We start from the raw sequence: 26,721 nt of genomic DNA, 5'->3' as shown, positions 1-26,721 counted from the left end.
GTGAGTTATTTGGTAAGATTGAAGGGGCTGTTGAGGAGTCACAGTTTTTAGGAGAAAGGAGAAACTTTGAAAGAATCATTGGGGAGTATGAGAGAGTGAGCTAAAAACATGAAAGGAGTCCTCAGGAATATTGAAAGTCCACTTGAGGTTGGCAATCACAAATTGAGAGTCATTCCAGTTTATTCAACTGTGTGATTTTCTTTTGTACTGTTTGACAGTTCTACAGTGGAGAGGAAAAATGGTGAACCATGGTGAACCAGATGCCAGGATCTTAAATGAATGAACAGAAGATAGCAAAGAGGCAGTTGAGGTGTAACCAGATGGTATGAAACCAAGAGGAAGGAGGATCAGGATTTTTTTTTACCTGAGGGTGAGGGAGGAATTGTCTGGAAGTTGTAATGTGGCTGGAAGGGGCTGCCTACCTCACCTCCTGATTCTGTAGTACATGAATGTATTGGTATACATCACTTTCACTTGGAAGGGTGGTAAGGGAAGCTCCATCCTCATGGGAAAGCCGGGAATATCAGTGGATATTCAGGGAAGAGTTGAAGAATAGTAGGAGAGTTTGTGAATCATGGAATGCTGTTCTGGGAGGCACAGCAGAAGCACCTGGAAGTCAGAGTAGAAATGAGAGGTCTGGAGGTGGGAGAAGCAGCACAGAGGAATATGGGGATGAAGTCAGAGGAAAGGAATAACAACAAAAAGAAAATCGTTACTTAATAATAACAATAAGAATAAACAATGCTTTGCATGAATTATTTCATTTTACCCTCATAAACTCATAAATTAGAGCATTTATTTTATAAATGAGAAGACAGGCATAGAGTTTAAGTGACTTGCTGAAGGTCACACAGGAAATAAGTTGAACTTGATGCTCATGTATTGGGTGATGACAAAGAAAAACAGGGATGTGAGGGAGGCATGGTGGGCCTGGCTTATCATGAATTTGGCAAGATGGTTAGTTTTGACAGTCTTCTGATAAATACGGGACTCTCAGGTCTCCCCAAATTTAGCCGTACTTGAGATTGGAGGTGGGAGTTACAGTTTTGTTGATGTTCCTTACATTGCTCAGCATGGAAGGATCCAGGAAGTGTCAGGGCCAGCATTTTCTTACCTGTGTTTGGCAGAGTGATTGATTGGTGGTAGGGATAGTGGGATAATTTTGAGGTATGTCTTGCCCTTGGGGGGGGGGGGGGCTGTAAAGCCAGGCTGCAGGGGCCTCTAAGGTGTAAGGCTGAGAGGCACTTTGGGGGAAAAGTGACCCTCCTGGAAGACTACAGAGACTGTAGATTCTGAGAGGTAAGGCCCAAGCAGGGGCTGGCAGTGGCCCAATTGTTTCTTGTGGGGAAGAAGGTCCTCTGGTATGCAAAGCTGTGACTTAGCTCTTAAGGAAATCTTTCTTTACTGGATACCCTGAAGGGTTTTGATGCTATCCTTATTGCTCAAGAAAGCTTATGAAGAAGAAAAGGAGGCCTTTCTGCAAACTTCTGTGGGCAGGATTTTAGAGGTTCATATAAAGATGACCCTGCAAAATCCTTTCAGAATTCTAAGAAGGCAAATACAATTGTTAAACATTTAATGCTTATGAGAGCTAGTTTACTTATTTTAGTAAAATGTATGATGGATTTGGGTTTTCTGTATGCTGTGCTGAATGTACATTGAGGACCCTTGTAAAAGAAGTTACACAGAACATTTATGCACAAATAAGAGTACAGAGAACATCTATGTTTAAAACATAAAGGTCCTTTATAACTATTTATTCCATGAGTAAATTAAGCTCATTATTTTAATTTTTGAAGAAGTTTATTTTAAGGTATTTCTTCTTTTTTGACATGCTGTTTGTTGTTGCAATGATTTATTTGAGGATGAGTCCTTTGTTAGGAGCAAACTCCCAGTAATAACCTTGGAAAAACAGAGTCCACTTTATGATGATACTGTTCACTAAACCAAACCAGAAACACGCTGAGGTAAGATTTTGTTCCTACTTATTTATCTGTGTAGGTGGATTATGAATGAAGATATTCATGCACACATACAGAACTAAATACTCCATTAATACTTATGACCTCACTGGGCATTTGTTATAATTCAGATTAGGTTTCCATGACTATCAAAGTACATGAATGTGGATTAATACATGTATGTACATGTAGCTATAGATCTATTCCCATGCATATGGGATTTGTCATAATTTAGACACAGCATGTATAACTGTTATAGAATTAAAACTTAACTTTTGTTTCTAGTACTGCAAATATTCAGCATAATATTTTTTAATAAGTCTAAAATTAGGTTTCTCAAAGAAAAAGTTCAAGAAGGTAGGAAGTTTTTCTAGGTGTTACTAATTTTGGGGTCCATCAAGTTAAATTTTATTTACTAGTGGAATAGATAGTTGCTATCATGGTGTTATCATGTATAGATTGAATACAAATGACCTATTTTCACTCACCTGAAACTGCTTAATACTATTTATTGCTGTTATAATTTACTGTTACATGGCAGACTCCCAGGATGATGCGAGAGTTGCCAAGAGAGGAAAGCTGTTTGGCAAGAAGCCTGGGGTCTGGGCTTCAGTTTTGCATTTTCATAAACAATATTTTAAATGTCACAGACTTGACTGATGCTGGGAATGTAGAGTTATGCTAAGGATGTTTGGAAGAGACTGATGTATAAACCAGAATGCCAATTTACTAATTTGCAGAGACAAACAATTGTTCATGAAGATTTGATTTGACAATAGCAAATTTGTTCTGTGATTTGATTTGCAAATAGCAAATCCTAATTTTCTTTGAAAACAGAAAATCTTCATGAGGAGCTAAATTTTAATCAGAAGATTGTTGCTACCATAGAATCAAGGCAAGGTGAGTTGGTTGTCCAATTCAAACACATAGTGGCACTTGCTAGGATTGCTCCAAGCGCCCGTCTCCTCAATATAGTATTTGCTCCCTGGAGAAACTGGTGTATTCGTTTTACAGGTCAGTGCATATCCACCAAACCTGCTTAGGTTTTGTATTTTTCTATGTTTTCTTTGCCAATCAAAACTCTTGCTTCACTCTCCTTTTAAAAATTACACAAGTAAAACATGTTTCTTTAGCTGCTATTTCTTCAGATTAGTCTAGTATTGCTCGCCTAGAAGGCACTCTGTCATTCAAGGAAATTACCTCTTTTGATTTATAGCTCAACTTGAAGGTATGGGGGTGAGACAGGAGACGGCAACCTAGTGAATAATTCTATGGGATCATTTCACTGAGGCCAGTGACCATGGTTGTCAGATTAAAATACTGGGCGCCCAACTAAACTCAGATAACAAGGAATTTTTTTTTTAGTGTATGTCCCTAATATTGCATGAAGTATAGTTATACCAAAAAAAGTATTCATTGCTTATCTGAAATTCATATTTAACTGGGCATTCTGTATTTTTATTTGCTGAATTTGGCAGCCCATGAGCACACTAACATGATGCCATGAGGCTTGCCTTCATGCTTGTCGGTTAGCACCAGTCCATTCGATTTTGTTAGGGAACAAAACCCGTTCCCACTTAAAACTTATTTAACAGTAGATAGCAACGAAAGACGGAACAATCTTGACCCTTCGAAGTACCCGTAACTGACGCAAGAATCATAAATGCTGCCCTGCTTGATTTCCCCGCCCCCTCCAGTCTTCTCTTCCTGCTTCTAAAAGATTGCTCTATCTCTTCTTCCTTCTCAAGTCCCGCCTTTGCTCTGGAGAGGAATCGGTAGCCCGAAAAGGTCCGGCAGAAGCGCCGACGTGTTCAGACGAGCGGAAGTAGTCAAAGGTCCCTGAGAACCGTAAAGTGCTGCTGGCTGTCTCCCTTTCCGGAGAACGACAGCAGTTCCGACTGTCAGTGCCGGCCTTCCTCGTGTAAGGGGATCTGCCCCACCCTTGCTAATTCAATTTTTCCCCCCATTCCGGGCCCTTCCCTATCGTCGCCCCCTTGACCTTGGATCATGTTCAAGAAGTAAGGACATGCTGTGGCCTCCAACGGCTGCTCACAAAGACGGTGGGGTCTGGGTGGGGAAGAGGGCAAGAGCAAAGATCCTCTTTCTCTCTCCCCGGCCCCTGCCAGCCTTACTCTCTAAGGTTTCTTACAGCACTATCTCTCCCTCGCAACTTGCAATATTTCTTTGAAGCTTGCCATCTCTAATCCGCAATCAGATTTCAGTCCTCCCACCCTCTTTTTATTTCTCCTTACCCCGCTTTCTCCTTTGCGCCCTCTCCCAATCCTATCTCCAGTCCTAGGGTTCTACCAATCACATGCTTGCACTGTGATTTAGGGGCATATCCTCTTTAGCTGGGAGGCAAGCCCTGCAATCACTGCCATATGTTTATTAGTTATGAACTGAATAAAGGAAGGCTTGACTTCCTGGGTCATGGGAGTGAGGGAGTCTGGGTGACAGGAAGCAAGCGGCCTGTCATGCCTATTGCCTAGCTGCCAGATTAACCTTGTCTTGAAAATAGCGTGATTGCCCCATAAGCTATTGAGTGTAAGGAAGACAAAAATTCTTTTGGAACCTACCTAGTGTGTTTGCCTTCCAGATTTGGTAGACGCAAAAAGCAAAGGGGGAACATGGGCAAAGGAAGGTGGGTTTTGTGCATGACATTTTGATAAAAAATGAATAATCTTAGAAATCATCATCATCACTTCTTAAAAAGTTTCATCAGATTAAATAGCCTACCAGAAGCCGTTTTTCTGTTTTGTATTTGGGTTGGTCTTTCGTATCTCAACAGTTAAGGATTTTTTTTTTGTTTTTTGTTTGTTTTTTTCACACAGGTTTTGTTATAGGTGAGAATCTGTGTTTCTTCTTCGGTAAAATTGAGTAAGATTTTCCACGAAAGGTATTAGTGAGCTGATTACAAATTATGTGAAATATGCCTGATTCACTACCCCAGCTAATGGTGTAGACATGACAGTTTATTCTAATATTATATTAAAATGTTGATTTTGTGCTGGACAGGATAAAAGGGGAATTATATTTTTAAAAACAATTTATTTCATAATTATTTTAGGCATGTAAATGCTTGGGAATAGGTGACTAAAGCAATACCTTTAGCTATTCTCATACATCTGCTGAGAAATGCCTTTTTTTCTTGCAAAAATCATTTGGCAGATTTGATGAAAAAGAAAATGTGTCCAACTGCATCCAGTTGAAAACCTCAGTTATAAAGGGTATTAAGAACCAGTTGATAGAGCAGTTTCCAGGTATTGAACCATGGCTTAATCAAATCATGCCTAAGAAAGATCCTGTCAAAATAGTGCGATGGTAAGTCTTTGTTTTTCTTTATGTAAAGTTCAGAGTAGCTGAATACTGTGTGATTAGATTGCACTGATAGAAACAATGATTTTCACATTAACCATTGGTAGGTTAATTACAGGAGTAGATATATAGAATAAAACATCAGTATTTGTATTTTCAAATGTTTTTCTATGTTTGTGAAAAATGTAGCTTTGTGTACTGATTGTTCTATAAAAGAGTTAAATGTTTTAAAATTCAGTTGGATTTATTTCAGTTTGTACTTTAGAGATTTGTTTTATTGAATTATCTAACAATGGAATTAAAATAAGAAAATGAAATAAAATTGTAGCAGGTCATATTTTTTCTCTACTGGCATGATAGGTAAGACAATTTCAACAATTTTTTTTGGCCTGGATTTTATTGAAATTTAAAAAATGCTTTCTGTATCTATATGCATATTTCATATTATACATTATTTAGAGGATGTTTGCATATTCATTTTTGAAAGAAAATATCTAACTTGGTACTTTGTGACATTTGTCTTACAGCCATGAACATATAGAAATCCTTACAGTAAATGGAGAGTTACTATTTTTTAGACAAAGAGAAGGGCCTTTTTATCCAACTCTAAGGTTACTTCACAAATGTAAGTTTTATTATAAATTATGTATTTGGGGATACTGAAAGAGACAAAAGGAGTTGAAAGTGATTTCTATCAGTTTACTTATTAGTACTAGGTAAAACAGAATATATAAAATAAAATGAATCCCCATCTGGTAAATCTGAAAAATGCATTCTCTTATTATGCATTCCAGAAAGCCCAAGGAAGAGCATTCATTTATTCAGTCAACAAATATTTATTCAACTTACAATGTGCTGGGCACTAAGCTAATGCTGAGAATATGATGGGAAACGACAGACATGGTCCATGGCCCTGTGAAGCTAACCGTTTAGTTGGGAAAATAGACAACAATTAGGTAGTCACACAGATGTGTAGTCAAAAAACTAAGTGCCTGTGAACATTTCCTTCTTTTACATTTGTATCTAGATTTGCCTCATAGAGATAACTGTATATAGAGGAAAGCACTGGCTAACTGTGAGAGTCCTAGTTATTGTTAGTTGAGTGCCAAAGTCAGTTGTTAAGAAAAATATAATGTTTATTAGGTACCCACATTTGCATGTTATTAGAGTGAGTGTATTACAAAAGAAAATACAAAGGAAGGTACAATCCCAATAAACAAGAAGTTTTCAATTATGAAGTAAATTTTCTGCTTTTCAAACCAGTATTCATCTTGCATTCTAGCCAAGAGGTAGAAAGGAAGAGAGTGACTGGCAGACTCTGTAGGTAGTACTGGTGACTTAATTAATGACTGGTTTTTGGTAAGAGGAGATGAATTTTGAATTACATGGTGGAACAGAGGTCTGGAGCAGTAAAGCTATTAGGCAAGTCCCGAAAGCTTCTGTGATGACTGCCCTTGTAATGTTCACCATGTAACTTATTCACTATGTAAGACTTTGTACTCCATGTAAGAACTTGTTCGTTATGCAACAGAAGATTGGAGACTGATGAAAATTAGGCTTGGGGTGGATTAATGATTGTGCATTGAGTATTGACCCCCCTATACAGAATTTTATTGTTGTTAACAACCATTTGATCAATAAATATGAGAGATGCCCTCACACACACACACACACACACACAAATATATATATATATTTATATATATATATATATATATATATATATATATATATATATATATATATAAACACACTTCCAATTGTAAAATAAATAAGTAACCGGGATGTAATGTATAGCATAAGGAATATAGTCAAAATATTGTAACAACTTGGTATGGTGATAGCTGGTACCTAGAATTATCATGTATATAAATGTTGAATCACTGTGTTGTACACCTGAAACTAATGTAATACTGTGTGTCAACTACCCTTCAATAAAAAATAATTATCGGAAAAAAAAAAGCTATTAGGCAAGTCTTAAAAGAAGTGAAGCATTTTACTGTTTGTAAAGGGTTATTTACAATTATTTGATTAAGTATTCATTTCATCAGGTTAAAAAAACTACGATGGAGAGAAATTGAGTCCTGATGCAATGGGAAAGGTTTAAAATGAAAATATTTTGTGACATTGAGACATTTTGATGATATTAATTCCTACTCAACCAAAGAACAGAAACAAAATAATCAAATGTATTGCATGAATATAGATTGGATCCTTGTTTGAAAAACAAAATTCAAATCCCCTTCTTCCCCCAATAACACTATAAAAGACTTTCTTGGGACTATTGGGAGAAATTTGAATATGGTTTGGCTATAAGGTTGTATTGTAGAACTGTTGTTGAAGTTTTAGGTATGATAATAATGTTGTGGTTATGTAGGAGAATTACTTTATTCTTAGGTGGTATGTGCTTGTTTATGATGAAGCATGATGTCTGAAATTTCAAACGACAGAAGAAAAATATGTTTGTATAAATAGAAAGAGATAAAGCAAATAGAGCAAAGTTTTAATGAACAATTGTTGCATCTTGAGTGGATGATGTCCAAGTGTTCATTGAAGTATTCTTCCAGTTTTTCTATATTTTAAGCATTTTCATAGTGAGTTGGCAAAAAAATGTTCTTAATTGATAATATTTTGCTGGTAACCACCCTTTTAGAAGAGCTTAAAGTTGTGCTTGTGTAAGAAGCAGTATAATGTGGTTAAAAGCATGAACTTGGAGTTAGGCAAACCTGAGTTCAATTCCCAGTGCAAGTCACAGTTGTCAAGCCACTTAACCTTTTAAAGCCTGTTTCCTTACCTTTACAAATGGATGTAATTGTATATTAAAACTCTCAGGATTGTGACAATTAAATGAGATGCACCTACACAATGCCTGGAATGTAGTTATGGCTCAATATATGATAGGCATTTAGTGATGTAGTAATTGTTCAATAAATCTCCACTACTACCATTTATTGTCATGATCATGATCATTATTAAAGGGCAGCTGTTAAGGAGGATGGAGATCTAGAAAACAAATTATGACTTGGGAATAGCAAATGCATTCATTCATTTAGGTTCCTTTTTATCCATAAGATGTTTAGATTAATTTGGAGTCATGTTTACATTTATTTGTAGTCTTGGTAGGGAAAAGACTTGTTTTCTGATTAGTGGGGAGGTTAGTGGTAAGACATTAGAGTGAATACATTTTAGGAGTTACAGTTGTTGTTATTCCTAGGGAGTTCTGAGAGGCCTAAAAGTTTTTCCCCCGGTCATTGTTTTAAGTCCTTTAGGTATCCTTTAATTGTTGGGTTATAAATTACTAGTAGACACACACACATTTTTTAAGATTATAAAAGGAATATGTGTTCATTTTAGAAATTTGGAAAATAAAGAAATAAAATAACCTATAGTTTCATGACCTAGAGATAACCATTATTAGTATATTGGTCTACCTCCATCCAATTATTTCTTGTGTTGTGTGTGAGGGTCTGTGTAATTATATGTATTTTTTCATTTTTAGATTGGGCTCTCTATTAAGTAGTTTTTTTAAATTAACAGAAGTTATTTTTTAGAGCAGTTTTAGGTTTACAGAAAAATTGAGCAGAAAGTACAGTACAGAGTTCCCATATTCCTCCCTTCCTTCCCTTATTATTACCATCTTGCATTGGTGGGATACATTTGTTACAGTTATTATTAATCAAAGTCATAGTTTACATTAGTATTCATTCTTTTCATTATACATTCTATGGGTTTTGCCAAATGCATGTCATGTATCCACAGTTACAGTATCATACAGAATACTTTTACTGCCATAAAAATCATCTGTGCTCCAAATATTCATCCTTCCCCCCAACCTCTAGCAACCACTGATCTTTCTGGTAGTTTTTTAGTCTGCTTTTTTCTCTTAACATTATATTATGAACATTTCCCAGGGTATTATGTACTCCCTAAAACATGGTTCTATTATATAGATGTTATAAACATACCTTAAGTCATTTATCTCTTTGTTATTGGACATTCAATTTGAGCCCAGTTTAATTCTATTATAAATATTAGTGTTGCAATGAATATATTTTTACCTAAATATATTGTACATCTCTCATTTTTTCTTAGGACAAAGTCCTAGAAGTAGAAATACTGAGTCAGAGTTTGAACCTTTTCAGGCCTACTGACACATGTTGCCAAGTAGTCCTAAAGAAAGGTTATTCCCATTTATAAGCCTTCTAGCAGTATATGGGAATGCCAGTTTTCCTGCACTCTTGCTAGCACTGGGAATTACTTTTGTTTATTTATTTATTTTTGAAATTACTTTTCTTAAAAATATTAACCAATTTGGCAAATGAAGGATGGTGTTTCAGTTTTATATTGCATCTGTCAGAGTACTGTAATTTGGGAAATACTTGTTTGTGTCCTTTGCCTTTTTCTGTTGAGTCATTAGTTGTATTAATTTATGTAATCTGTTCTTTTTTTTCTAGATCCTTTTATCCTGCCACACCAGCAGGTTGACAAAGGAGCCATCAAATTTGTACTCAGTGGAGCAAATATCATGTGTCCAGGCTTAACTTCTCCTGGAGCTAAACTTTACCCTGCTGCAGTAGATACAGTTGTTGTATCCTTCCCAGGCAAAATGTATTCATTGTATTCTTATTACTGGAATATCTATCATCCTGAGAGAACATCAGATGTACTGTTTTGGAGGTTACTCTTACTGTTGTCTTTTGCCTTTCTAGTTATATTTTTATAAAATATAAACATATTTTATATAACCTTATTTCTTGAGATTGAATTTTGTCCCATCTTAGAAGTTAAAGGAGGAAAGTAATAGGAGTCTCAGCTGCATTTCAGCCCAGTTAGGGCCCAGTGTCATCAGACTCAGGACACAGTATAAAACTTAATTATTAATGGAGAGGATATATAGGATATGGTTGGATCACTTCTTTGGACATCAGCTTGCTACTTTTATGCTAGACTTACCCAGATACACTCAAGTTAAAGCATTCAAAAGGGAAAAGATCTTAGCCATCAGAGTGCTAAAAAGTAGATAGTGGGAAATACTGGCAATCCCCAGCTCTTATTTTAAAGTACATATTTTGTTTGTTTGGGCCTCAGAACATGTTTTCTCAAAGAGAAATGTTAAAGTCCCAGATAGTCCTTAAGGATCTTTTCAACTCATGATGTAGCTGAATAATTCTGTGTTATTTCCATTTTTGTGGTACTGTTTCAGCTATATTGTAGATTAAATAGATTTTTGTTAACTACTCTGAACAGGAGGATATCCTCTCCTTTGTCATAAAGTGGTCATTTGCCTCAGGCTGAGAAAAGGAACCATACTTGGTGGGAATGAGGAAATGACTATGGAGTGGGAAGGTCATTGGAGTGGGTTTAAGAGTGTGTCCTTTGCTTAAAAGAAGGATGTCCTCTGCTATCACAGTTGTATCTAAGGGGTGGCATAAATTACATGTCTATATTTTAGGAACAATGTGTATTGACATAGATATTGGTCACATAATAGATGCTCAGATATTTGTGGAACACTGAATGAATGTATGAGTTAACTGATGAATATTCTGTGGGGACAGGTTACTGTTTTATGTTCATTATTTTTCTAAGTGTTAAAAGTTTATAGTTCTGGAGTTTACCTTAAATGGAAAATTTTTCTAGTATCTAGACTTTACTTTTTAAATCATTTTTATCTTGGAATAATTGCAGACTTTCAGAAAGTTGTAAAACTAGTACAGAGAGTTACTGTGCACCCTTTAACCTTTACTTTTTAAAATATGTACTACAGTGTGCTTTAATTGATAACCAAGAACATTCTGGTTGTTCTAGATTGAAACTTACATTGGGCTTTTAAAGGTAGAAGGAAGATACAATTGTTGTTTCAATGTGTCCTTTACACAAAACCACCATTCAGTGATTTAAACACTAGAACAATTGATATTTATTTGTTTCACAGTTTTTAGTGTTTATGTGCAAGAAATTGCATCTCTTTTTTTGCAGGACTTACTCTGGTTTTGTTGGCATTGGGTTTTATTAACATTTGACTTAAAAACCAAAAATGATCATTAGATTAATTCATTTAGCATTTATTGTGGATTTATAATGTGCCCATAGGCTCTGCTAGGTCCCTGCTCTCAAGGAGTTAACCATCTAGGCAAGGATACAAGATGGGTTCAAAATTGCTAAACTACTAATGTGATCATTATTTGACACCCCCTCTCCAAAGTTTTCTTAGCTGTGTGTTTTCAGGCAATCATGGCAGAAGGAAAACAGCATGCTCTGTGTATTGGAGTCATGAAGATGTCTGCAGAAGATATGTAAGTCTCACATTAGGCTCCCTTAGCTTTTGGGTAACCTACACAGGAAGCATCAGAATTACAGGGGAAATTTGCTCTCATTCATACCATATCTTACAAATATTTAAGCACAGAAACCTCATTTCTGACTTTTCCTAACACTTAGGAAGCCATTGAAACCTATATTGTCTCCAAGATTGCATTCTTTCTTTTTTCTTTTTTTTTTTTTAGATAATTATTTTTTATTGAAGGGTAGTTGACACACAGTATTACATTAGTTTCAGGTGTACAACACAGTGATTCAACATTTATATACATGATAATTCTAGGTACCAGCTATCACCATACCAAGTTGTTACAATATTTTGACTATATTCCTTATGCTATACATTACATCCCGGTTACTTATTTATTTTACAATTGGAAGTGTGTGTATATATATATATATATATATATTTTTTTGTGAGGGCATCTCTCATATTTATTGATCAAATGGTTGTTAACAACAATAAAATTCTGTATAGGGGAGTCAATACTCAATGCACAATTCTTAATCCACCCCAAGCTTAATTTTCGTCAGTCTCCGATCTTCTGAAGCATAATGAACAAGTTCTTACATGGAGAACAAATTCTTACATAGTGAATAAGTTACATGGTGAACAGTACAAGGGCAGTCATCACAGAAGCTTTCGGTTTTGCTCATGCATTATGAACTATAAACAGTTCAAATATGAATACTCATTTGATTTTTATACTTGATTTATATGTGGATACCACATTTCTCTTTATTATTATTATTATTTTTAATAAAATGCTGAAGTGGTAGGTAGATACAAGATAAAGGTAGAAAACATAGTTTAGTGTTGTAAGAGAGCAAATGTAGATGATCAGGTGTGTGCCTGTAGACTATGTGTTAGTCCAAGCTAGACAAGGGCAATAAAACATCCACGGATGCAGAAGATTTCTCTCAGAACAGAGGGGGTGAGGTTCTAAGCCTCACCTCTGTTGATCCCCAATTTCTCTCCTGATGGCCCCCCTGCGACTGTGCCTGTCTTAGGTTTTTCCTCCCTTGAGGAATCTTACCCGTCTCTGGCTAACCAGTCATCTTCTGGGGCCATACAGGGAAATGTTAAGTTGGTAAGTGAGAGAGAAGCCTTACTGTTTGAAAAGGTTAGCTTTTTACTTCTTTGCATATTTATGCCCTGTGGCTTCTAGATTGCATTCTTTCTTAAGCACTCCGAAAAGAACCCGTGTGCCAACACAGCTGTTTTATATGTATGTATGTAGTATTTCAGGAAATTTCTATTTAGTATGACTTAAACTGGGTGGTCAAAAGATGTTTTGCTGCTAGTTTTTAAAACACTGACATAGTTCACTACCATACATATAAGTATTTATCTTGTATTTTGATCTGGTGGTATAGAATACTAAGGAAATACTAAAGATGTATTACTAAAATATAACTAATATATTTCAAAACTTTGGAACCAATTTAATGACCAAATTATTCCTAGGAATTTGTTTCAGGGTCAGTTATAACACTTTGATGTTCTTCTGGTATGGTGACATCATTACTATTTCTGTAGACCCACTGGTTAGATCACTGGAACCACTTTAAGACATGAACTGCAGTAGAGTGATGTAGTTTACTGTTGTCAATACTGTTAGTGTAATGTAAATAAATTCCCTACACATGGCCCAATAATTGCAAACTAGCACTGCAATTTGACTTATATTTACCATGAGTAAACCTATAAAATGTGTAACAGTATGTTTATGTACTTTTTTACTTCTACAGTGAGAAAGTCAACAAAGGAATTGGCATTGAAAATATCCACTATTTAAATGATGGGCTGTGGCATATGAAGACATATAAATGAGCCTCAGAAGGAATGCCCTTGGGCTAAATATAGATATTATGCTATATCTGTGTTTGTGTCTGTGTATGACAGGATGAAGATAACCTCTGTGGTTATGCTGAATAAATTTGACAGACGCTAAAATTCTCTTAGCTTCAAAAATTATTTTAATTTTTCTTAAACTCAAAATTGAGTAACAAACTTGGACACTGAAAGGTATCTGGTAAGTAGCCAAACTCAGACAACTTAATGTCCTTTCTTAATGATGTAAGATGAAGGGCAGGACTTGATAAATGAACTTGCTAATATATGGCTGCCCTCTGCTGACCCCACAAAAGAATGTAACTACTTAATGGGGTTGGAAGCTAGACTGGAAATTTTATCCCATTACCTCAGGGCACCTAGAAGTGCCTCTTCTCTTCTGTGTGTGTTTTGTTTCATTGTTTTTAAACTTTTCATTATGGAAAATCCTAAACATATATAAAGGTATGAAGAGTATAATGGACCTTTTCTGTATCCATCACCCTAGTTCATTTGATGGCCAATCTTATTTCATCTATATCTCATTTACTCCTTCCCACCTTACCCCCTGCCCAATTATTTTGAAGCAAATCCCAGATATATCATTTCCTCCATAATACTTCAATTTGTATCTTTGAAAGGTAACTGGGTTTTTTTTTTAAGAAAAAGAAAATTTCACACCTAAAAAATTTAACTGTTTCCTAATATGGTCAGATGACTGTGTTCAAATATGACAAACGTATTTGATTATCTTTCTTTAAAAATGTTTTCAAACCATTGGTTTGCTTGAAATAGTTTCCAGACAAGGTCCATATATTGCACTTGGTTGTTATTTGTCTCTTATTCTATAAGTTGCACCTCCTTTTCCTCTTTAAATTAATTATTTAAGAAATGTAGTTGCTTTTTCTTACAGTTTCCTCCCACATTATGGACTTTTCTCATTGTATCACTATAATTTAACTCGTTTTTATGTCCCTGTATAGCTGTAAAACAGTAGGTTTGATCAGATCCGGGTTCAATTTATTTAGTGCTCTCTCGAAGCTGGGTTAAAATCATACTACACAGTTGCCAGGAACCTCCAGGTTTGCGTCAATACTGTATGCCCCCAAAGAATATGTATCTCTTATCATAAGTGACATATGAAGGCCATGGACCAACTTAAGTAAGAACAGTAAGCTGTTTGGGGAGTTAAAAGGTGCAGTTAAGAATTTATGTAGTTACAATAGGCCTTTCTTCCTAATGACCTTGCTGTTATCCTAGTGCCTCAGCCATCTTCTTTGGTTGTTTATAAATATATGACATGTGATTTTATTTTTCAGATGGATACAGACATTTACAAGATTGTGGTGACCTGTGTTACAGTTAGAAGTTGGTGAGAAAGGTGAGGGTGGATAGGAAAGAGAGACCATTTGGCTGGCTGTTGCATTCGGGCTTCCCAAGATACATAACATAGGGGAAGCTTATAGATCCAGGGTCTGACCCTCAGATTGAGAAAGTATTTCCTATTAGTGAAACTTCTAAGACTTGGAGATTCCGATGTTAGAATGTAAATGTGTTAATTTATGGTGGTAAGTCTGCTTAGGGTAAAGAATTAGGAAGTTGATTGTTGAACATGGATAGGAGTAAAGGAAGGTTGGTAATTTGTGGGAATATTTCATCTGGGCTGGGGTAAGGCTTGTAGAAATTTTCCTGCTTCATCATTAATTAGAATGCTATGTCTGCCAAAATCTTTCTTCCTAGCTCATAGAGGTGCCCTGATATTTTACTTCCTATATCCTTTTTAAGTTCTATGTAGAATATTTCCCTTTGTTATGAGGGACTTAGAACTTACCATATTGTTTTTTTTTATTGCTGGTGGATAGATATGAAGTCTCATTGGTAACACATTTATAAATCATCCTTCTGGGTAGGTTTCTTCAACAGATAGTCTCCATTTTTGCTGACTATGGCTTTAAATTCAGATGTCTCCCCATTTGGTGGATAAAGCACCCTATTTGAGGCCTATAGCTCCTTATATTCTTAAAAAGAGAGTATCTGAGTCATTTATGTCAAAACCAAACCTTGAACCTTCATTTTTGGTACTGAGATAAAGTTAATTGACCAAGATTGTCTGTGGAGTGTTAGCAATGAAAAACAAAGCACACCCACATAGTAGAGAAGTTGAAACCTTTAATTGCCAGGTTTCTGAACTAATTTATCCTTGTTTCTAACCACTGTTAGGGTGGGAGTAGGAAACACTTAAAATATTCAAAATCATCATCTGTGCATGTTTTTCTACTATGCTGAAGTACATTGACTGTGTTGCCTTGGTGATGTGGATTAAATATGTATGTTTCCTCCTTCACCTGGGTCTGAGGCGTCAGATCCTGGTGTTAATCAGGGGTGTCACTCTACATGTGGGAGCCTGGTCAGTGTCTAAACATGAGGTCATACAGGGAAGCCAATTCAAAGAGATTAAACTAGCAGATTTATCAGCCTCTTTAGGCCCTCTGCTTAAAGGAAACTGAGTTTACCAACATTCCTGAGAACACGAATATAGGGAGAACCTGTTTCTCTCAGGCAATGTGTCTTCAGTTCATTTTTAGTTTCAGGATGTATTTTGTGTCAAGTCAACCTATAATCTAGCCATTTCTGTGTATCTGACACTCAGCCAAGGTCATTTCAACTCAGTGGGCATTTATTGAATATTTACTATGTTCCAGGTGATGTGGCACAAAGATGAGTAATATACAAGTGGCCCTTGCCCTTAAGGAGCTCCTAGTCTAGTGAGTAAATTTATAGTTTAAAAAACCTGGGTAATGTTGACAGCCTATTAACAATTTATAAAGCCAGGAGGAAGTTACTAATACTTTTCCAATTTCAGTCATCAAGATTTGTAAATTACACGAGTCAATACAAAAATATTCCTTAGGTTGTATCCAATGTGAGAAGGTAAAGAAAATACAGATGTCTTGGAGTTGCAACAGTTCAGCCTTCCAACTCAGATGGTTGTGCCATTGTGCAGTAATATAAAGGCCAGATCAATTCTCTTCTGGCAGACTTTATATTGGTTTGGTGGTGGTCTGTTGGCAGCTGCATTTTTCCTTTTTTAAAAAAGTTCTGGACCTAAAACAAGCAGCTGGGTTTATCCCTGCGGTAGTCATGAACATTCCCAATTTGAGGAATTTAATAGTCTCCAAACAGAAGGTCTTATGGCATTTGTCAAATAAGGATTATATGCAGCCAAGTTCCCCCTCTGTACACAAATCAGGTAATTAGGATACAGTATTTCTAAGCATAGTACTTCAGAAGAAGATATAAGAATGGCAAATGACTAAATTTGTGGAGGTATTTCATTATAATAAATATTTCACTTTTTTGTTGTTCATGAGAAATTAGTAATAGAGAAATTATATATTAATGGAAATATGAAATAAATGTATGCCCAAACAAAATGTGGTAAATATTTTAACTTTGTTTATCTAGGTTCCTTAATTTTGAGAATATGTCTCTCAAGGCTCTACAGGAAACTCAAAATCTTCCAATTTCTAAAGTATCCACTAAAACTGATTTATAATGAAAGGAAAAAATTGAAAATGTATGCATCCTGTCAATATAACCATCACTTCTAAGGGTGGGAAGGGAGGTACAAGGGGGAACAAACGATTAGCAGACATAATGTAGGGGGGTGCACGGGGAGGGCTGTACAACACAGAGAAGACAAGTAGTGATTCTATAGCATCTTACTACGCTGATGGACAGTGACTGTAATGGGGTATCTGGTGGGGACTTGATGATGGGGGGAGTCTAGTAACCATAATGTTGCTCATGTAATTGTAGATTAATGATACAAAAATAAAAAAAATTAAACATATAAATACTATATCAAACAGCCAAAAAAATGACTTTTCATTATAGTCACCACTCCAATTTCAGTATCTGCATAGAGAAGTACAAAGGGTTAGACTGAAATTGTGTATGCTGAAGAACACTGATAAATTAACTCTCAGGAAAATTATTAACCTTTATAAGTAATTTTCACTTTCTCAGGCAGAGATTTCAGCTACACTTTAACATTGGTTGGGAATGTTTCTTTTGCTGCTTGGTGTATATTTTGAGAAAACAAATCCATTGGCACTTGTGGAGGCTTGGAACATAAACCAACATTAGAAGTAATGGAGGAAGTTCTAGTCATGGCAGTCAGACAAGATAAAGAGATAAAAGGCATCCAAACTGGTAAGAAGTAAAACTGTCACTATTTGCAGGTGACATGATACTATACAGAGAAAACCCTAAAGACTCCACCAAAAAACTATTAGAATAACTGGATTTAGCAATGTTGTAGGATACAAAATCAATATATACAGAAACTTGTTGCATTTCTATATGCTAACAACAAACTAGCAGAAATGGAAATCAGGAAAACAACTCCACTTAAATTGCATCAAAAAGAATAAAATACCTAGGAGTAAATCCGATCAAAGAGGTGAAAGACCTCTACTCTGAAAACTATAAGACATTCATGAGAGAAATTAAAGACACCAGTAAATGGAAATTATCCATGCTCGTGGATAGGAAGAATTAATATTGTCAAAATAGCCATCCTGCCCAAAGCAATTTACAGATATAATGTAATCCTTATCAAAATACCAATAGCATTTTTCAAGGAACTAGAGGAAATAACCCTAAAATTCATGTGGAACCACAAAATACCCCAACTAGCCAAAGCAATCTTGAGAAAGAACAAAAAAGCTGGGGGTGAGGGGGGGGGTCTCATGCTCCCTGGCTTCAAGCTATACTACAAAGCTACAACAATCAAAACAGTATGGTGCAGGCAAAAGAACAGACCCCTAGATCAATGGAACAAAATAGACCAGAAATAAACCCATGCATAGATGGTCAATTAATATACGACAAAGGAGGCATGAATACACAATGGGGGAAGGACAGTCTCTTCAATAAATGGTGTTGGCAAAACTGGACAGCTACATGCAAGAGAATGAAACTGATTACTGTCTAACTCCATACACAAAAGTAGACTCAGAATGGATCAAAGACCTAAATACAAGGTATGAAACCATACAACTCTTAGAAGAAAACATAGGCAAAAATCTCTTGAACATATGCATGAGCAATTTTTTTCTGGACATGTCTCCCTGGACAAGGGAAACAAAAGAAAAAATGAACAGTGGAACATCAAACTAAGAAGCTTCCATACAGCAAAGGTCACCAACAAAACAAAAAGGCAACATACAGTATGGGAGAATATATTTGTAAATGATTTATCTGATAAGGGGTTAACATCCAAAACATATAAAGAACTCATACAACTCAATACAAAAAAAAATAATCTGATTAAAAATGGGCAGAGGACCTGAACATTATTCCAAAGAAGAAACACAGGTATGAGCAGACACTTCTCCAAAGAAGAAATTCAGATGGCCAACAGGCAAATGAAAAGATGCTCATCACTGACTATGAGGGAAATGCAAATCAAATCCACAATGAGATAACACCTTAAACCAGTTAGGATGGCCACTATCCAAAGGACAAGAAATAACAAGTGTTTGTTAGGATGTAGAGAAAAGGGAACCCTCCTGCACTGTTGGTGGGCATGTACATTGGTGCAACCACTATGGAAAACAGTATAGAGGTTCCTCAAGAAACTAAAAATATAAATACCATATGATGCAGTAACTCCACTTCTAGGAATTTACTTTGTGAAGGAAACAAAATCTCTGATTTGAGAAGATATATGCACCTGTTTGTTTCATTATTTATAATAGCCAAAATATGAAAGCAACCTAAGTTTCCATCAATAGACAAATGGATTAGGAAGATGTGGTACATATACACAATGGAATATTATTCAGCCATAAAAAATCCTGCCATTTGCCCTAGAGGGTATTATGCTAAATGAAATAAGCCAGGCAGAAAAAGACAAATACTGTATGATTTTACTTGCATGTGGAATCTAAAAACAAAACAGCATTAGACTCACAGACACTGAGAGGTGACTGGAGGTTACAATGGGGGACGGGTTGGAGTAGGTGAGTGGGGAGGATGAGGGGGATAAATGAGTATAAAAATTTCAATTATAAGTTGGTCGTGGGGATGGGAGTGCAGCAGGGAGAATATAGCCAATGATTCTGTAACATCTTTCTGTGTGGATAGATAGTAACCACTTGCTGGGAAGAGGATTTAATAATATGGGTAACTGTTGAACCACTGTGTTATATACTTGAAACCAATATAATATTGTCTGTCAACTATACTTCAATTAAAAAAATTAGTCAACCAAACCGTAAAAAACAATAGAAACATACAGCTGAAAGTTTTACTTGAATCAAATTCACACCTAGGTTTCATTTGCATATCTTAAAAAGCTAAAAAGACATTAAAATTTTTAACCAATCAGCAAAAATATGCCACGTATTTTAATGTTTATAATTTATCATATAATATTTGTAAATACATCTTTTATTTGAAAAATTATTATTAAACATTTTTTTCCAATATGATTGAAATTTTCACAAGTGTTTTAAGGGAAAAATACCCACCCTATGTGAAAATGTACTACTAAACTTTAATGTGCAATTAAACTAGTGCCACCAAACTGAAAAAGAAACAAAACATACTGCTGTTTTAGATATGTAGTTTTACTACAAATAATGGCAACACATGTTGTAGATGGTGATCATACACATGCTTTTGTTCCACTTCTCAGTCATTGTCAGAACCATTTGGAGGTAAGAAAACCAATACATCATTGAAAACATGCCCAAATGCTCGGAGACGGTATACCCCATACATCATCACGTGCATTTGATTAGGAGTCAGTCCATTAAATGTAACAGCCATATCTGAACAACATCCTTCTACTACCAGGTTAGGGTGATTAGTCATTGCCTCTTTAATAAAAAGGCCAACAGATTTGGTATTAAATACATCTTTTCCTTCAGAATCTTCTGCATTTTCTGCAAACACTCCACCATATTTCAGGCAGACCGCTAGCTGTTTATCTTCAGATATCTTCCAAATCATCCCTCCTTGTTCAGGACACTTTTCAGGGATAGTGAGAAGACTATTAAGTCTTTTCATTGATTCTATACTTAAGACAATCCCTCCTTCCATACTCACATATTCAAGGTCTCCAGATTTTATAGTGTGGCCTAGATAGAAAGGTTGTGATGGATCCTTTTTTAACAAAAAATATTTTAAGTTTTCAATAATAGCAAATGTAGTGGGGCGTGCAAGGAAGAACCAGTTGTATTGGTCTCTATATTTGTCAAAGGCGTATTTGTAAGCTTTTCTCATCATTAACCACATATCATTTGTTTCCATGTTAATTGACTCAAACACTTTAACGTTTTCAGAACTGAAGAACTCTGCTTTGTCACAGTGTTTGGTCCAAGTGTTCTTCACTGCAGCCCAAAGACTCACATCTTTGGGTTTTACAAGGATGATACAGTATACCCGAAAATTCTTACTGAGCTCCACGCGTTCATCCTCTGAAATTTTCAATATATCTTCTTTATTAGGAGCTTGTAGGTGATGATGCTCATGGTGGTGCATTCTACTTCCATGACCAATCCTAATGTGTCCTAGCATTGTGAACAAGGCACAGAAGATGCTTCCGAGCATCATACCCTTCAAAAATGAACTGCTTTCAGAAAGCATTTCTCCTATGAAGAAGAAAAAGATCTTTAGGATCCTTAATAGAAAAGAATTAGTCTACTCCTCCATATAATCTGGAACTTTGCATCAGCACCTCCAATGCAGAAGAATTTTCTGGGAGGCTATTTTTGTACCTCATCTATGGGGATTTAATCCATCAACTACTAAATTAACCCTAGAAACCAATGTTACAGAGGTTGTCCATCATTCTCTTTAAAGGAATTTCCTTTGATATGTTTGCATTATATTATTTAAATAACCTCTGCAGATATAAATGGACTTATACCAAAACTTTAATTGAAGACATAAAACCACCTACAACTGGCAAATCACCAATGGTATCTGTGCTGGCATTTCTGTTCTCAACCTAGTGCTTTAACTGACGGCTGCTGTCCTTAGGTGTTCTGAGTACATCTAAAGCAAGTTTCTCAAGATTGACATCATATATGTTAGTAGTTACCCTTTTGTTTCTAAGACTAAATGGTTTCCAATACAGTATACCAACTACATGATGTAATAAAAGCCCATAATGAAAATAAATGTTTTGGATGATAACTGAGTCAATGTAGGCATATGTGGGGCAAAATTAACATTCAAATTTCCTCCAAAGGCATTTTCTTATTCTTCAGGGAAGTAAAAAGGAAGACTATACACTTTCAATTAGAAATTAAAAGAAAAGCCAACATTAAACATAACGACTGATATTTTCCCAATTTCCCTTTTATCTCCACAAGGAACGTTCTACTGAGCTACTTAGATTTTCCTATTGTCTCTGAAAGTTGAAAGGAGCCTTAGAAGCTACCTAATGTCATTTTTCTCATTTTACAGACAGGAAAACAGAGGGTCTACAGAGGTTAAGTAATTGACCCAAAGTCACAGTCAGTCAGTGGTAGAACTAAACTATAAATCAGATCTCTTGATGTCAATTTAATGCTTTTTCTATTACAGAACAATGATGTCAACTGTGCTTCCATCCATATTATTGATAATTTAGTTAATGAGTTACTGAATAGCCTTGTTTTCCTACAAATGAAAAAAATTTTTATGGGGTTTGTTAACCATAATTGACATTTTGCAACCAACATCACCATACTGCTACAAGAAAACCATCCCTTGGTTTTCTTCTAGAGGAAACAGACTTTGACTTCTACCAGAAGGAATGGTGTGGAATAGCCTGGCAGATGTAATTCCTGAGGGGTGGGGTGGGGAAAGAGGCAGGATTATTTTCCTGTGTGACAGAACTTGGTCAATAAACACAGCTCTAAGAAAGAAAAAAGAATTGGTAGGAAACAAGCGTTGCTTAGTATTAGAATTGTCAGATGCACTCTACAATTAATTTAAATAGAATTTTGGCGTTTCATTTTACACATTATTTCTGGCCAATACATGATTAATTCACACGTGTCTCTGAGCTTGATAATGGCATATATATGTCAGAATTATTCCCGACGGGGATGCTATTCATGGATCATTTATACAAATTATTCTAAGGATATATTTTTCCCATTAAGGGAGGAAAAAGAAAAAGTGTAATACTGGAAATGCACATTTTAGGTATTTGGTGCAGAGGAGAGGGAAACTTAAAACTGCACACAGGCACAAATGAGGCAGAAACTACCAGAGTGGTTTTTGAGATTAATCTTTTGGCAAGGTGAAGGTGGTTGGGGTGGAATATGGAAACGGAGAAGGACAAAGTGGGGAATAAAAGCGAGAGGAAGGACATAGTCCCAAGACTCCACTGGGGGCCAAGGGAGCGCCTCCCGGTGTCCCCTACTCACTATTACTCCCAGGGCACCTGCCCAGGAACCTCGCGTAGAGCATGCTGGGAATGAGCCCGGCCCAGGCCTTCCCCCGAAGAGGGGCGGGGTCGGGCCACTCCGGGGTCGGCTCAGGGTATGCGCCTGTTCCCCAGTACTCACCAGCGGCCACCACAGCTCAGGGACGGGAAAGCGCAGCCGCGCACAGCTTTCCTCTCACTTTAGCGCGCCACTCTATCACGCCACTGGTCAGGCTGTTCTAGACGGCAGACGATGTCCTCTCGTTGGTTTCGCTAAAGGTGGGGCGAACCAGGAAGTGGAAGCGGCGATGCCGCGGACAGCGGGGCGGGGAAAGCGAAGCCTCCACCAGGCAGAGCGGCGGGCGCGCCGAAGTCTGTAGGGCCCGCGCGCACGTAGCGCGCACTTCTTCCCGCCCCGCTGCTGAGTTCGGAGGCCGCGTCCTGCTGGCGTTACCTGCACGTTCGCCTGTACCCAATGGGACACCCCGGTTGGCGCGCATGCGTAAGACCCACTATCACCTTTCACCTCTTCCCTTCCGGAAGTGGGAACTGCGAGAGTGAGGTCGAACCTCGCTCCTTGCAGTGGCTCTGTTAGCTCTCAGTGTTTTCTTTGACGTTCTTCTGCGTCATTGCACCCTCATATTGACAAGAGGGTGCTCCACCCGGTACTCCTGGGCTGGGGCCAAAATGCAGGCCACTGAAATAGTCATCGAAGTATGAGGGCAAGGATTCGGAGTGGCATCTGAAGCCCCACTGTCTGGAATCTAATCCAGTTTTCACCGCGTCTTTTGGTAAGCTGGGAAGGTGACTTCACCTCGCTACGCCTCAATTTCCTCTTTTGTCAAGTACAGAAAATACCATGTCGTGCTATCTCAAAGAAGATTTAAGTGAAATAGTGCATATGATTCCGTTAGCAAAAGACCACGCACAGGATAAGCATTCTTTAAATGTTGGCTGTTATACATCCCCGCATCACTAGCACTTAACGTAGTGCCAACACGAGTAGAAAGTACATATTTGTGGAATTAATGTTAGAGCTACCGATGAGGAAGCAGGACCAGAAAGGATAAGGAATTTTCTGAAAGCCACACAGTAATTAACGGCAGAGCTGGGACTAGAATCCAGGTTTCCTAATGACAAGTGCAGAGCTTTCTGCTAAACGTGATCTTTTAAAAGTATTTTTTGTGGCAGAACACAGGTTCTTATGAATATATAAAATGTACTTTCAGTAGGTTCCATCCAAATAACACTGAGTGATAACTAACTCGAGTCTGAGTTCCTAAAAACACATATATTGGAGTATTGGCAATGGCCCAGTTTAAGTAGATTAAAAGTTTCAGGAGGCACTGAAACACTGAACATACAGAATTTAGGCAATTGCTATCCTGGCAAGCACTACCCTAAATTCTGGAGATACAGTAGTGAACAAAATTAACCCCCTGTCCTCATGGAGCTCTTAGTCTAGCAGGGAAGAAAGACATTAAACAATTCATTACAAATAATTATAATGGTGGTATATTCTTTAAAGGAATACAAAAACAAATTTTAGAACTAGAAGGGAACTTAAAGACTACAGAGTGTCTAACCTATATTTTGTTAAATACTATATATTGTCTGTTGTCACATTATCTATATGTGGAGATTTTATATAATATGCACACACAGGTGATTCTATATATGTAACTATATAGTTAGGTGAAACAAGTTGCAGAGTTATGTGTATAGTGTGATTATACTTTGGAAAAAGCATAATTTTATATATTTGCACATATGTTTATCTGTATGAGCAAGGAGAGTTGTGGAAGGCTCCTTAGCAGGCTGCAAATATTGATTGCATCAGGAGGTTGAGGTGGAGGTGATTAGCTTTGTCTTTGTACCTCCTAGTATTGCATTGTTTCACTGGTTATAACAAGCTTTTGTTTCTTCAAATTTGAAGAATAGCAGATTAAGTGATCTTTAAAATTAGAGGGACAAAAAGGAAAAGAGGAAAAGATACTAATACAACTACCTTTAAAAGAATGCAGAGAACAGTGAAATAAGCCAGGTGGAGAAAGACAAAGGCCAAATGATTTCCCTCATTTGTGGAGTGTAACAATGAAGCAAAACTGAAGGAACAAAATAGCAGCAGACTCACAGACTCCAAGAAGAAACTAGTGGTTACCAAAGGGGAGGGGTGTGGGAGGGCTGGTGGGGAGGGAGGGAGAAGGGGATTGAGGGGTATTATGTTTAGTACACATGGTGTGGGGGATCACAGGGAGAACAGTGTAGCACAGAGAAGGCACATAGTGGATCTGTGGCATCTTGCTGCACTGATGGACAGTGACTGCATTGGGGTATGGGTGGGCACTTGATAATATGGGTGAATCTAGTAACCACATTGTTTTTTCATGTGAAACCTTCATAAGAGTGTATATCAATCATACCTTAAAAAAAAAAAGAATGCAGAGAAGCAGTATCGCCCTGCAAAAAGGGGCCAAGGAAAGACAAATAGAAATGCACTCAGAATTCAGAGACAGTGACAAGGAGACTATTTATTTTTTTTGAAGTTATCATAGATACACAATCTTATATTGGTTTCAAGTATACAACACAGTGGTTCAATAGTTACCCATAGTATTAATTCCACACCCCCACTAGTGCAGTTACTGTCAACATAGGAAGATGTTACAGAATCTTTGGCTATATTCTCCATGCTGCACTTCCATCCTCATGACTAACTTACGTTATGATTGAGAATTTTTGTTTCCTTTTATCCCACCCACCCCAAACCCTGCCCCATGGTAAACATCAGTTACTTCTCAGTGTCTATGTGTCTACTGCTATTTTGTTAATTTTGTTTTGTTTTTATATTACAAGACAGTTTAAAATGCTTCTCTCTAGTACTGGAAGATATACCGAACTGGAAGTACTGATACAAGATGCTCGGAGACAGAATAAGCCACAGGATTTTTTTTTCCTTTTGGTATCATTAATCTACAATTACATGAGAAACATTATGTTTACTAAACCCCCCCCATCACCAAGTTCCCCCAACATACCCCATTGCAGTCACTGTCCATCAGCATAGTAAGATGCTGTAGAATCACTACTTGTCTTCTCTGTGTTGTACAGCCCTTCCTGTGCCCCCTGCCACCCACACATTATGCATGCTTATCGTAATGCCCCCTTTCTTCCCTCCCCCACTTATCCCTCCCTCCCCACCCATCCTCCCCGGTCCCTTTCCCTTTGATAACTGTTAGTCCATTCTTGGATTCTGTGGGTCTGCTGCTGTTCTGTTCCTTCAGTTTTTTCTTTGTTCTTATACTCCACAGATGAGTGAAATCATTTGGTACTTGTCTTTCTCCACCAGGCTTATTTCACTGAGCATAATACCCTCTCGCTCCATCCATGTTGTTGCAAATGGTAGGATTTGTTTTCTTCTTATGGCTAAATAATATTCGATTGTGTATATGTACCACCTCTTCTTTATCCATTCATCTACTGATGGACACTTAGGTTGCTTCCATTTCTTAGCTATTGTAAATAGTGCTGTGATAAACAGGGGTACATATGTCTTTTTCAAACTGGGCTGCAGCATTCTTAAGGTAAATTCCTAGAAGTGGAATTCCTGGGTCAAATGGTATTTCAATTTTGAGTTTTTGGAGGAACTTCTATAATGTTTTCTACAATGGTTGAACCAATTTACATTTCCACCAGCTGTGTAGAAGGGTTCCCCTTTCTCCACAACCTCACCAACATTTGTTGTTGTTTGTCTTTTGGATGGTGGCGATCCTTACTGGTGTGAGGTGATATCTCATTGTAGTTTTAATTTGCATTTCTCTGATGACTAGTGATGTGGAGCATCTTTACATGTGTCT

The 26,721-nt window shown here is 36.9% G+C and overlaps 2 protein-coding genes and 1 long non-coding RNA gene across 6 annotated transcripts in view; 2 read left to right on the top strand and 1 right to left on the bottom strand.

Annotated features, from left to right (window-relative positions):
* Window positions 1-3,648: 3,648 nt before the first annotated feature.
* On the top strand, window positions 3,649-13,557 carry MCTS1 (MCTS1 re-initiation and release factor). 3 transcript variants are annotated; one of them, XM_036880858.2, is made up of 7 exons: window positions 3,649-3,979; window positions 4,558-4,602; window positions 5,130-5,282; window positions 5,804-5,901; window positions 9,731-9,864; window positions 11,505-11,572; window positions 13,350-13,557. In XM_036880858.2, the coding sequence occupies exons 1-7, from the start codon at window positions 3,969-3,971 to the stop codon at window positions 13,429-13,431; spliced, it is 591 nt and encodes a 196-aa protein (XP_036736753.1). In that variant the 5' UTR covers window positions 3,649-3,968; the 3' UTR covers window positions 13,432-13,557. The 3 variants fall into 3 exon arrangements, with proteins under 3 accessions (XP_036736753.1, XP_036736756.1, XP_036736757.1); XM_036880861.2 differs by having other exon boundaries at window positions 3,650-3,882; XM_036880862.2 differs by lacking the exon at window positions 4,558-4,602 and having other exon boundaries at window positions 3,652-3,979.
* A 6,314-nt stretch (window positions 13,558-19,871) lies between these two features.
* C1GALT1C1 (C1GALT1 specific chaperone 1) lies at window positions 19,872-23,222 on the bottom strand. Its single transcript, XM_036880843.2, has 2 exons — window positions 23,007-23,222; window positions 19,872-21,095 (listed from the first exon to the last, which is right to left on the bottom strand). The coding sequence occupies exon 2, from the start codon at window positions 21,088-21,090 to the stop codon at window positions 20,134-20,136; it is 957 nt and encodes a 318-aa protein (XP_036736738.1). The 5' UTR covers window positions 21,091-21,095; window positions 23,007-23,222; the 3' UTR covers window positions 19,872-20,133.
* A 162-nt stretch (window positions 23,223-23,384) lies between these two features.
* The window catches only part of LOC130681966 (uncharacterized), a 50,591-nt gene continuing 47,254 nt past the window's right edge, over window positions 23,385-26,721 (top strand). The window contains exon 1 of one of the 2 annotated variants that reach the window (XR_008995257.1): window positions 23,385-23,655. This is a non-coding gene — a long non-coding RNA (uncharacterized LOC130681966). The remainder of the gene's footprint in view (window positions 23,656-26,721) is intronic. The other variant, XR_008995258.1, reaches the window with a different exon arrangement.

Source organism: Manis pentadactyla, chromosome X (genome assembly GCF_030020395.1).
Source record: "Manis pentadactyla isolate mManPen7 chromosome X, mManPen7.hap1, whole genome shotgun sequence".
Taxonomy (NCBI): Eukaryota; Metazoa; Chordata; class Mammalia; order Pholidota; family Manidae; genus Manis; species Manis pentadactyla.
The sequence above is the reverse complement of the archived record's forward strand: the minus strand, read 5'-3'. Positions and strand labels throughout refer to the sequence as shown.